General features: G+C 44.9%; 1 protein-coding gene across 5 annotated transcripts in view; it reads right to left on the bottom strand.

Annotated features, from left to right (window-relative positions):
• Nucleotides 1–12,494, bottom strand: part of MGLL (monoglyceride lipase) — a 164,639-nt gene that overhangs the window by 95,004 nt on the left and 57,141 nt on the right. For 2 of the 5 annotated variants that reach the window (XM_037524194.2, XM_037524202.2), the window contains exons 1-2: nt 832–1,231; nt 222–366 (exon numbers count right to left, since the gene is read on the bottom strand). In XM_037524194.2, coding sequence (XP_037380091.1) covers nt 222–366; nt 832–940 — 254 coding nt within the window. In that variant the 5' untranslated portion in view covers nt 941–1,231. The other 3 variants (XM_054687723.1, XM_037524218.2, XM_037524209.2) reach the window with 3 other exon arrangements.

The following is a 12,494-nucleotide window of genomic DNA, read 5'->3' as shown; positions in this document are numbered from 1 at the left end:
GATCCGCATCCTAGTTGTTATAAAATGAAAATAGAACTCCTGCTTCTTTATTTAAAAAAATGATGAATGTGTACATCTCCGTTTTGCCAGCATTGCGGCGCCTAACATTCAAACGGCATGTGAAGTGGGTCACAGAGAAAGTGGCCCCCAAGGCAAAGCCCCAGGAAGGAGCAGAGGCAGGCGGGAATGTTCCGAGCAGCCTGGGGCGGGGGAAGACTTACTTGGGTGTGCCCGTGGGCTTCCAGTACCTGCAGAAGAGGTACTGCCCATCCGCATTGACCAGGTGAGGGAGGTCCTGGTAGGGGACGCTCTGCGGGGTCTTCCTGGGAGAACTTTCCTCGGGCATTCTGACAGGATCTTCCAGTCCTTGGAAGAAAAGAGGACATATTCAAAGTCAGGAAGATGGCAAAAACACAGAGCTAGGGGAGGCAAGCCTTGTTCGGAGTCAGTAACATGTCTTTTAAAAGCAGTTTTTAAAAAGCCTCCATGTCAAAGCTTTAAAAAACAACATATATATCTTGCAATCTCGCCAAGACTAAAAAATCCCATTTGTTCTTAAGAAAATGCTCACTTTATTTTTTAAGTGCTTCATTACAGCTTCCCCCCTTCCCATCTGTGTTTATTTTAAATCATTTCAGGAAACTTCATCTTAAAGACTATTTTAGCTGTAATCAAGTGGAAATTATAGTCAGCTCTGTGGGTATAAAGACCCAGCTGCGAGATCCATCTATCTTAAAATCCCCAAGGAAGTTTCAAAGGGGCACAATAATGAGGTGGATGATACTCCGATTAATTCCTCCTGTCTGAAATTCCAAAGATGCCATGACAAACCTGTTTCCATCATGTTCTGGCTTTTGCATTCCACAGCCACGTCGGCCTCGAGAATCAGAGCCTGGCAAATAAGGGCTGTTCCCTCATCTCGGCGGTCACAGGGCGGCATTCAAGCAGCTCCCAAGCCCCTGCTCCCCCACCCTGCGCCCTGCCCCCAGATCCTGCCTCTCCGGCTTTTGGGGCGCTGAGCCCTGGAGCCTGCTTCCAGATCTCACAAGCTCTCCGGAGCTCCCTCCCTCCCCAGGGCGGGGACCAGCGCCTGCGATTCTCCACTACTAGTTCGAGTCATCACTTTCCCTAAACAAATCGCTGGAGGGGCTTCGAGCAGGGAGGGGCCCCGGGCCCGGCACCCACAGCCCGGGAACCAGGGAAACTAGCGCGGCGCACACCGGGGCACCTCGCACACCTACAAATACGGGTCCCCGAGGCAAAGTCACCCCCGAGGCGCCTGACAAACTTTGCTTCCTGCCTGTCTCCAACAGCGCAGGGAATGGAGCCCCGCAGCTGTCACTGGAAACGCCACAGGGAAAACCGGGAGACTTCGCGGGGCGCCTCTGCGCGGGGACAGCGGGGAGCGCGAAGATGCAGTTGACGGGTACAAGTTGGCTCGGGGGCTGGAGCGAGGGAGCAGGAAGGACGCGCGCGCGCGCGCGCACAGACATGCGCGCACACCCTCTGCACACACACGCGCGCACCGGCGGGTGCGGAGCCCACGCCGCGCGTGCCAGGGACCCCCGAGGCTGCTCCCCACCCCTGGTGACGGCACTTGCAGGCTGGAGCGGGGACAGGGAGGCAGTTACCGGGGCCACGAGCGCTGCAGTCGCGTCCCCCGAGCGCCGCGGGTCCTCGTCTGGGCTGAGCTGCGCGCCGCCGGCTCCGTGGCGACAGGGCGCGGCGTCTGCGCCGCCACTTTATCCCCGGGCCGGCTCCGCGGCGGGGGCGGCCCGCGGTGGGTGGGGACGCGCGGGACCGGCGGGCGGCGCGGGGAGGCGGTGCCCGGGGCCCACGTGTGCCCGGCCCGCGGGGAGGAGCAGGGGCGCAGCCCGCGAACCCGGCCACCACGCGCTCCTCCCCGCCTGGAGTCGCGGAAGGCCGCGCCCTAGGGTGGCCACCCGGGGGTCCCCGAAAAGAGCTGGGCTCAGAAGTCTCAGTGACTGCGGACACGCCACACTCACACGTACGTACACACACACACACCATGCACGAACACAAATCTCCCCCCTACCAACACACAAGCAGGCCACACAGACTCTACATACACAGACACACACAGACACCACCTGTACAGACACAGCCAACACAGCCACACTTACACTACATATGCACAGAGACATGCAGATATAGCAAATACACACATGTATACACACTACACACATGCACACAGACCTCCCCACAGACAGACATACTCGATACACAGCCTAATGGCATCCAGAGAGACACACACAGCCCACCCAGAAGGGAACAGACCCCCTCCCACACACACAGAAACACTGGTAGACAGACATATCCAGGCATACCCATGCATACCGGCACACACTCACATCACACACACAGAGACACACATCCCACCCAGAGACACAGGAAGACACACACATCAAAGCCGGGGGGTCAGGGTCAGAGGTAGGGTAGAGGCACAGTGGTGCAGGCCTTGTCCCTCTATCCCCATTCCTGCAGCTCTCTCAGCTCCAGAACCAGGCCCCCAAACAAAACCTCTGGTGCATCTACACAGGTCAGAGTAATGTAGCTCACTGGGGTTCAAGAACACACACTGGACTTAAGAGTCCAGACTATCTGGGCTCACATCAGCTTTGCTTCTCCTTTTGCCCTGTGCTCTTTAGTCTCCTCACCTGCAGGCCGGGAATGTCAACGCCTTTATCACCAAGAAGTGTGAGAAATGTCCCCTGCTCACACTGACCTCAGCAAACCTTCGTGTCCTTCCTTCTTTCGCAAGCAACTTTACATCACAGTGGTGTTGCAAAGGACTGCTGTTCTCCCAAAACTGATGTCTCAATGTCACCCTGTCTGTATACAGTGAGGTCCAGACTGCCTTGAGCCTGGGGTCTAAGTTACAAAATGAAACAGCCTTGAAGCAGCAGCTTGGGTTGTGAGCACCACAAAATGGCTTGGCCTGCTCTGTGGCCTCAGGCAGGTCCCATGCCTGAAAGATGACTTTAGGGGGAGCTTTGCAATATGCATGCAGGACAGGACTAAAGGCAGCCGCCCCAGGGCAGGGAGTTGGAGGGGCGGGCCCTCCAACTGCCTGTGCTATGAATGGTAATTGAATGGTTATTTACTTGAATGGTTATCCATGGAGGTTCTGGGAGACCCAAAACCCAACAAAGTGACCGGTTATTTGATCAGTTACAAAATATCCCAGACCTGACATTCCATGTTTTAAATACACAGTGTGAAAGCTTGGAGGACGGGCTTGGCTGGAATATCAGAGGAAGCCGGCTAGACATGGTCGTTGAGGGCTTGAAGTGTTCCTTCTGGTAACTGAAAGTATGGTCAGCAAATTGGGAATCTGGGAGTTAAGAGATTGTTCTGTATCTAGCTTTTTGAGATCTTTATAGATTCACATGGCACAAGATATAACACAGAGAGCTGTTGTGTGCTCTTGGCCTCAATGGAAACTTCTTGCAAAACTATAGGACAATCTCACAACCAGGATATCGATGCTGATACAGTCAAGATGCTGAACGTTCCAAAAATCCCAAACATTCCAAAGATCCCGAATGTTGATCCCTTGGGGCATAGCCACTTTCCCCATTCCCATTCCCTCCATAACCCCTGGCAACCACTAATTTGCCCCCCGCCCCATTTTCTAATTTTGTCATTTCAAGTATGTTAATATAAATCAAGTCATACTGTTATAGAGCAACCCTGATATTAAACAGGTTCCTGGCTGTGGGTCCTCACCCACGCGCTTTAAAGGGACTTATGAATACTCTACTACAGACACACGCAAAAGGGTTAATAAAAGGTTTATTTACAAGAGAAAAAGAAATAAGGAAAATGTACAACTCAGGGAGAAAATGGGGAAATAAAGTCTTTAATGCGTCCTACCCGATCCAACGACCTGGAAACCCAAAGTCACTCTCAGAGCTGGCCGGACGCTGTGAGCTGGCCGAGAGCCCAAAAATGGAGAGCCCCCCAAAGCCCACGTGTCTGCCTTTTGTATCCACCTGGCTGCTTAACCCCACCCTCAGGTCCCAGCCACCTTCCCTTTGGTGGGGATGGGATTTGGAGTTCCCAGTGTCTTTGGCTTTGACCTGGGGTGGGGGTGGAGTCCACAAAGCCTATATGGAATTTGCTTTGGGACATCCTTTTCCCCCTAACAATTCAGTATGTAACCTTTTTAGGATTCACTTTTTTTTCACTCAGCGTTTGCAGGTACGTAGTATTCCATGGTGTGGCTATACTACATATTTTGTTTAACAATTCACCAAGTGAAGGACATCTAGGTTGTGTCCATTTTGGGGTTATTGTGAATAAAGCTGCACATGTTTTTGCACAGGCACAAGTTTTTGTGTGGACATAAGTCTCCATTTCTCGTGGAGAAATGTTCTGAAGCAAATCTCTGGATTGTCTGAAAAATGAATGTTTCATTTTTTGAGACTGCCAAAATGCTATACAAAGGGGCTATGCCATTTCACCTTCTCTCCAGGAATGTATGAGAGATTCAGTTTCTCAATATCTTTGTCAGCATTTAGTGTTGTCACTATTTCTTTCTCTTTTTTTTTTTCCAGAATTCTGTTAGGTGCGTAGTATTATCTCCGAGCAGTTTCAATTTGCCTAGTGTCGAGTGCCTATTTCCATTTGTGTATACTATTAATATTTGGCAAAATGTCTCTTCATGCCTTTCCACCATTTTCTAAATAAATGGTTAGGGTTTTATGGACTCTTAATTTTTGAGAGTTTTTGAATGTATTCTAGATACTAGTCCTTTGACATGTGATTTCCAAGTATTTTCTCCTAGTCCAGAGTTTGTCTTTTCATCCTATAAACATAGTAATTTGCAAAGCAAACATTTTCAGTTTTGATGAGATACAATTTATAGATTTTTTCCTTTCATGGTTTGTGCTTTTGATGTCAAGTCTAAAAACTCTTTGATGAGTCCTACATCTGAAGATTTTCTCCTGTGTTTCTCTCTATAAAGTTTATTTACTTTTTACATTTAAATCTGGATCTAGGGGGCCTCCCTGGTGGCACAACAGGTTAAGACGCAACCTATGAAGCTGTCTGTAGCCACTGCAGCAGAGTTTGATCCCTGGCAGGCACAGCAGACCTCTCCTGTCTCGCCCACTGCTCCCCTCAGCAGTGTATTTCAGCAGATGCGCCTGTTCTGTTCCCCACTCTGTCTCTGGTGGATCCTCTCACCTCCCACACCTCTGGCCTGTACCCCAGCTCTTGTATGCATAAATAAATGAATCTTTAAAAAATAAATAAATCTGGATCTATTCTGAATTAAATTTTGTACAGGTGGAAGACGTAGATCAGGGTTCGTTTGTCTAGGAACGAGCAATTGCTACAGCACATTTTACTGAAAAAGCTGTCTCTTCCCCATTGAGTTGTTTTGCATGTTTGTCAAGATTGTTTGCTATAACTGTATAGGTCTATTTTTGGGTTATCATATTTGTTCCATTGATTTATTTATTTCTTCATCAATACCATACAGTTTGATCATTGTTACTATCTAATAAATCTTTTTATACTAATTTTTTATTTAGAGAGTATGTGATTTGTCTAAGATTTCCAATTAAAATTTTAAGTGGGGACACTGGTTCCTCTCATTTACAGCTCCTTTTATAAAATAGTTTTAACTTTTCTAATTCTTTCATCTTTCAAAATAAATTTCAGAATAATTTTGTCTATATTGACAAAAAATGCTAGGATTTTGGTGGAAACTGTGTTAAACATGGATATCAATTTGCTAAGGATGGATTTTTTATTATGGTGAGTCTATTCACGAACATGATTTAACTCTCCACTAATTTAGATCTTATTTGATTTCTTTAATTTTCAGCATACAAATTCAGTGTATATTTTTTCAGATTTACATTTTTACTTTTTTTGGTAATTGTAAATGTTAAGCATTTTTAATTTCAGTTTTCATGAATTCACTTCTACTGTATGGAAATACAATTGATTTTTGTGTGTAGATTTTGTATTCCTGTGATCTTGCTGAACTCACTTAGATAGAGGAAGGTATTTTTGGTTGCTGTTGTTAGTTGACATTTTCTACATAGCTATAATTAAATTTGAAGTAAGTTTCTAGTAGACAATATATAGTCATGAATAACTCAATGATTGTTTAGAGGACAGTGGTCTCAGTAGGTTATACCATATAGCCTAGTGTAGCATAGGCTACACTATCTAGGTCTATGTAGTTACATTCTATAATATTAACACAATGATAAAATTGTCTTACAACACATTTTTCAGAATATGTCCCTGTCATTAAGCAATGCATGACTGTAGTTGGGTCATTTTAAAAATCCTTTCTTCTGGTCTCTCTTTTAATTGTGTATTTAGGTCATTTACATTTATTGTAATGACTATTATGTAGAGCCTAACAATACTGTTTACTTTTAGTTTTCTGTTATCTTTGTTTTTCCTCTCTCTTTTTAACTTTTCTTGTCTTACTCTGTGTTACTTGCACAGGATTTTTTAAGAGTTCCATTTTTATATATCTATATTGTATTTGAGTGAATCTCTTTAAATAGATATTTTAGAGGTTACTATCACAGCTTACTGATGCCATTTTACTAGTTCTAGTGAAATACAGAAACCAAACATTTCCTAATGTCCCTTCACTCTCCCCTGTATATATTATAATTGCCTTAAACGATTTCTTCTACATAAAGAAAAACATCATACTATATATTTGCTCCAAACATCAAATATAATTTGGAAAACCTACTTTGTTTGTTTTTGCTATGTTCTCTTTTCCTTTTTGGTATTCCTACATTCCTTTTACCCTTTCCTTTCTCTTTAAAAAACTTCCCCTAGCCACTTTTTGAGGGTAGGTGTGCTGGCAAAAATTCTCTTAGTTTCCTTTCATCTGAGACTGTCTGGATTTCCCCCTTCATTCTTGAAGGACATTTTCACTGGAAACAGAATTCTGATTAGCAGAATTCTGTTTTGCCACTGCCTGTTGGCCTCATGGTATCCAAGGAGATATCCACTGTCATTCTCTTTTATTTTTTCTCATGTAGGTAAGGTGTCATTTATTGCTTTCAAAATTTTTCTTTGTCCTTAGTTTCAGAAATTTGACTATAATATATCTTGGGATTGATTTCTTTGAGTTCACACCATTTGAGGTTTGTTCAAATTCTTGGCTCTGTAGGTTTATGTCTCTTGTCAAATAGAAGACATTTCAGTCATTATTTTAAGTACTTTCTCAGCCCACTTTTTTTCTCCTCTCCCTTTCAGGCTCTGAAAGTGATGATATGAATGTTAGATCTTTCACTATAGTCGCATAAGCCCCTGAGGTTCTGTTCATTTTTTGTTCCAGTCTATTTACTCTCTGTTGTCCAGATTCAGTAATCTTTAACGTCCTGTCTTCCATTTCACTTATTATGTCTTATCTTTCCTTTGCTCTGCCTTTGAACTAGTTCACTGATTTTTTTTTTTATTTCAGTTACTATACTTTTCAGTTATAAAATGTCCATTTAGATCTTCCTCTGGTCTTCCATTCCTGAGCTGAAATGCTGTTTTTCATTAGTTTCAAACATATTCATAACTGCTTATTAAGGATTTTTATCATGGCTGCTTTTAAATCTCTGTCCTTTCTGTTGTCATCTATTGACTTTTTTTCATTCAATTTTAGATTCTCTGGTTCTTGGTAAGATGTGTGATTTTCTATTGAAATGTCGACATTTTGCATTATATTGTGAGACTCTAGACCTGAGAGCATCTGTTTTAGTTGGCTTTCTCTGCTCTAGGTATTGGGTATGAGGGTGGGGGAAGTCAGTCTGCTTTATTACTTCCAGGTGGAGGTAAAAATCCAGCTTCCACACTCATTCTTTGTGGGTCTGGGTATGAATATGAGCTACTTTTTTTTTCAGTGATGTTTGCCTGGATTGTTTGTCTTGTTCAACTTTTCCTCTCCTGGCTCTTTGGCTAGAAATAACAGGCTTTTGTTGGGTACTATCTGGTCTGTAATTGTGGCATTTATGGATTGTTGCCTTTTGGCTCCAAGTCTGGGCTCTGTGGCAAAATAAAAACCCAGGGAACCATATTATTCCTTGTGTCCTGAAATCCCTAACCAGCCTCACTTTTCTCTCTTTTGGAGCCTTAGATGTTTGCTATATATCTAATGTCTGGGGGTTATGCCTATAACTAGTGGGAGTAACAGGGGAAAACATGTCTCTTCCACCTTTGCAGATGCAAAAGTCTTTTATCTAGTTATTTGTTTCAGAAGTCCCTGCCTGACCAGGTGCCAACAGAGAACTCAGGGCCCCAGTTTCTCTAAACAACATGATTATTAATACAATGATCTACAATAAAAGTATTAGTTGGCAGAATCCGCCTTTACAATCCAGAATGAAAAGGCAGAGTGGCAATTCAAGAGGCATCTTATTGCCCCCGCAAGTGTTCTTGTGTGGCTTTACAGAGCTGCTCTGAGGCTTAAGGAAAGTGGAACATGCTGAAATATCTGTTAGGGGGAAGGGAGAAAGAGCAAAGCAGGAGATAGTAAGGAAACCCAAAGTTTCCCACATTAGGAATTTCAGTATGTGTGAATGAATTTCTGTAGCTTGTTGCAATCACAGGAATTTTGGCTGCTGTATACTTTAATTAGAAATCATTCCTGGTAGGAGAGAACTGGAGATTGGGAATAAAGACTGTACTGAAAGTGAACAACAGAGAAGTAGAATCAAACTTAATGGGAAAAAATTTGAGCAAAATTTCCAAGATTGAGAAATAAGTGCCACTGATTAGTTGTATAACTTCTTGGCAGTTACTTTACCTTACTGAGCCTGCCTCCTCACCTGAAACAGGAGGGACCTTGGTCAAGGGCAATTGAGATGGTATTTATGGAACACTTGGCACAGTGCTGGATGGCCAGTCACTTCACACTAAATCAGGGTGGCAATTTGGTGGCCCTGATGTCAAACCTGACCCTTTTTAATTGTTTAAATGTGAATTTTAAAAATTGGTGATTTTATGTGCAAATGTAGATTCTGAATTTCTCTTGAAGAGCAGAGGTATATGGTCAGATGGGGCTGATATACTGGATCTGATGAGCACAAGTCCCTGGGAGAGAGAACAGGTAGAGGAGTGACCTGGCAGCCTGCATACTGAATCTGGTCAACCAGACTTTTAGCTTAGTTGACACAGTGCTTCCATAATACTTGAGTTATCAGCCAACATTATAAGAATTTTGACATAATAGTGCTGATTTCTGGATTCCCTCTAAAAGGCCAAAGCCATGGTGATAGGGGCCATGTTTGTGCCTGTTATTCATGGCAGCTGGGTGCAGACTGTCCCCTTCAGGTGGTAGATGCAGCAGCCCATAGGGCGTCCCTCTGCTCTGCCTACATCTGCAAAAGCTAACCCCCTGGGTCTCAGCACAATGGAGGTGAATAGGTTTAGGTAGTGGCAGGTGAGGTATGATGTTGAATTCTAGACTTTTGGAGTTCTCTGGGACATTCAAATAGAGGCAGGAGTAGATGCAGTATGAGACTCAGAATGGAGAGGAAGGTTTGGAAGGAATTGGTAATTAATGTCACAGAAATTAATCACCCAGGCAATGTGGACTGAGGGAGACTCGGGCCTAAAAGAAATCCTGTGGGGAGAAGAATAAAGAGAAGGAGGCACGTCTGCAAAGGAGACGGAGACAGACAGAGATGGCCTGGAAGGTGTGGGTCACAGAACCTGAACATACAGTGTTTTAGGAAGAAAGGCACAGCGTCTAATGCTGTCCAGAAGTCAAACAAGAGGCCTGAGAAGAGTCCAACAGATTTCATGAAAAGAACTTTTGGGACCTTGGAGGGAAGCACCACATTCCTGGATTTATCAGGGCAGAAAACAGCCTGTGCTGAGTTACAAAGTAAGTGGAAAATAAGAGGAGAAGAAACTGGAAGCAGCTTTTCCAAGACAATCGCTGTGAAGGTGAGACAGCAGAGTGTCGTGGCGAAGCCTATGGATTCTGCGGCCAGACAGTCTGGATTCTGGCTCTGCTGACTTTATACCAGGTGGGGGAGGTGTCATCCCTTCCCATGCCTTTACAGAGTGAGGGGAATTACGATGACTGTCTCATTCAGGGGCTGAAGGAAACATACAGACCAAGAACTTAATACAATGCCTGGCACATGGAAGGCAGGGTACCATAAAGCTTCACCATATTAAGTAAAGTAATATGTGCGCTGTTAAATGTTAAATGGGAACCAAAATATTAACAGCGAATTATAAGTCTTCCTCCCACTCCAGTGCTCTGGGTCCTGTCCCCAGAGGCAACAGCCCCATAGGTTCTTTTTTAGCCTTCCTGAGATGCTCTGAGGTTTGAAGAGAGTAGAATATGCCAGAAACACTTGTGACGAAGAAGGGAGAAAGTAAGAAGACAGGGCATGTAAAGGAGGTGAGAGGAGCTGAATTTCCAGTGACATCATGCCACCGGGCTGCTCAGTGAGAAAGGACCAAGCTGTTGCATGTGGGTGCGTTAGGACAGAGTTTAAGAACATCTCGGGAGGGTGTGAAGGTGTGCGGCATCCCCCAAATCATTCCTGCTTTGCCCTCCTTTTCCTATTTCTCCATAACATCTTAAGTTCTTCCTGGACAGGAGACCTGGAGCCACGAATCCCCTGGTTGAGAAAAGGCTGCTGGGCAAGAGATGTGATCGTGAGTTCTAACGTGTGTGGGTGCAGAAAAGCCCCTGACAGTTGGCTAAGCTGTCCATTTCCCTCTTCCGTGGAGACACAGCTGCACACACCACTGGAAGCAAGTCTACAGGAGGGCAGGTGTGACGATCAAAGGGACTTTCCTGCCACCTTTACCACTGAGTCATGCAGAAAAGACCACACGGTGCATTTGAAATCCTTTGTGTGGTGCCCACATAAATTGCATCAACTGGAATCAAAAGAGGGAGGTAAATTAATAGGCATGGATGCCTGTGCTACTGCCACCAGCACAGCCAACCCCGCGGGGTGACAGTACATGGGGTTTTACAGCAAAGGACTCTGCACTGGTCCCTGCACTTGCCCAAGGTCATGCATGGGAAAGAGGCAAAACCAGCCCTTGAACCTGACCTGGCCACCAACTCTGTTCTCTCCCTTCCTGCAGAGAGTCTGGTGTCTGGGCCGAGGCTGCGGGGGAAGAGGGATGTAGGTGTTAAACGTCCAGGAATGAAATAGCACTCCACTTCAAAGTGAGAGCGTTCCTCTTTCCTTCTCTTTCATCTTCCTGATTAACAGAAAGCAAGGTCTTCGTTAGGTTTTTTTAAGTCTGTAACACTCTTTAATGCTTGCTCATCCCCCTTTTTCAACCTTGTATCCCTAGAAGTTAACCACTTGGCTTTGTCGCCATTGATTTTATATGTAGGATTACATTAAGTTCACGCCTGTTCATTTTCTATTTAAAGAAATATTTTTAACTGAATGCAGTGTAACACATGGGTTGATGGAAAGAGATTAAGTAAATGATGGAGCATGTAGCACACAAATATGGCCAAGTCAGTGTGTCGGTGGTGTGGCCATAACTAGGTTGGGAACACTGGGGAGCCCTGGTCAGCCGGCCAGGAGTGAGCATGCCTCCACCCACCTCACCCCTCACCTGTTGCCAGCATTTCCTGATTCAAGCTCCTTCCACACTGCAGCCCAGCGTGCTATTTCTGGGATTCTGCCTTCCGTGGGTCAGGGTAAGGGCTGCTCAGATGGTCTCCAAGGCTCCTTCCAGCTCCCAGAAACAGTCATTCAGCGGATGGCTATTTTTGCCGTGCATGCTAAGCACCAGGGCCAGGCCTATTGGGAAAGGCCATTAAGTACAATCAAATCCACAAAGATGACAATACTGCCTTCCTCCCACATGCCACCTTCTTTCAATGCATTTGGTGAGTTCAGGATGTCAGTAATTAGTAACTGGGCCCAATCACTATAATGAGATTTGTACTCAGTGGTAAAGGAGAAATTCTTTCACTGACTAATCTGGTTAATGGTGCAGTTAAAACTTATACGTGCTGAAAAATATTCCACTGGGGTTATATAAGTGCAGATGAAAAGAACGATGCTGGCAAGTAACAGCAGTGGGCCACATGTGATCTTTCTACTCTATTTTTTGAAGGAAAAAACTTTTGACTTCTCTTGAAATAGATGCCACTCATCTAATGCTAAGGTCTGGTCTTTGACAGCAAATGAGGTAGTGGTTATGTTTAGGCAGGGAAAGTCCAGTGAGAGGTTGAGCGGCCATGCAGAAACTGCTACATATGTATAGATATTTTCAGATAATTTGTCCAGGTGAAAGAGGGCGCAGGAAGCAAACTACATAGTTTTTCTAAGCAACAGCATTTTTTGGTCAGTTTTGAATCGGCTGGTTTTGGTCAGAGAGGCCATGCGGTGTGTTTGTCAAGGGTATAAACTGTGGAGTCTGAACCAGGTCCTGGACTCATAGGCTCTGTGACATTGAACAAGCTACTTCGCCTTTCTGTGCCTCAGCTTCCTCATCAA

The sequence above is a fragment of the Talpa occidentalis genome, unplaced genomic scaffold, assembly GCF_014898055.3.
Source record: "Talpa occidentalis isolate TD23 unplaced genomic scaffold, MPIMG_talOcc4v2.1 talOcc4.10, whole genome shotgun sequence".
In the NCBI taxonomy this organism is placed as follows: domain Eukaryota; kingdom Metazoa; phylum Chordata; class Mammalia; order Eulipotyphla; family Talpidae; genus Talpa; species Talpa occidentalis.
This window is presented reverse-complemented; position numbering and strand designations above follow the sequence as displayed.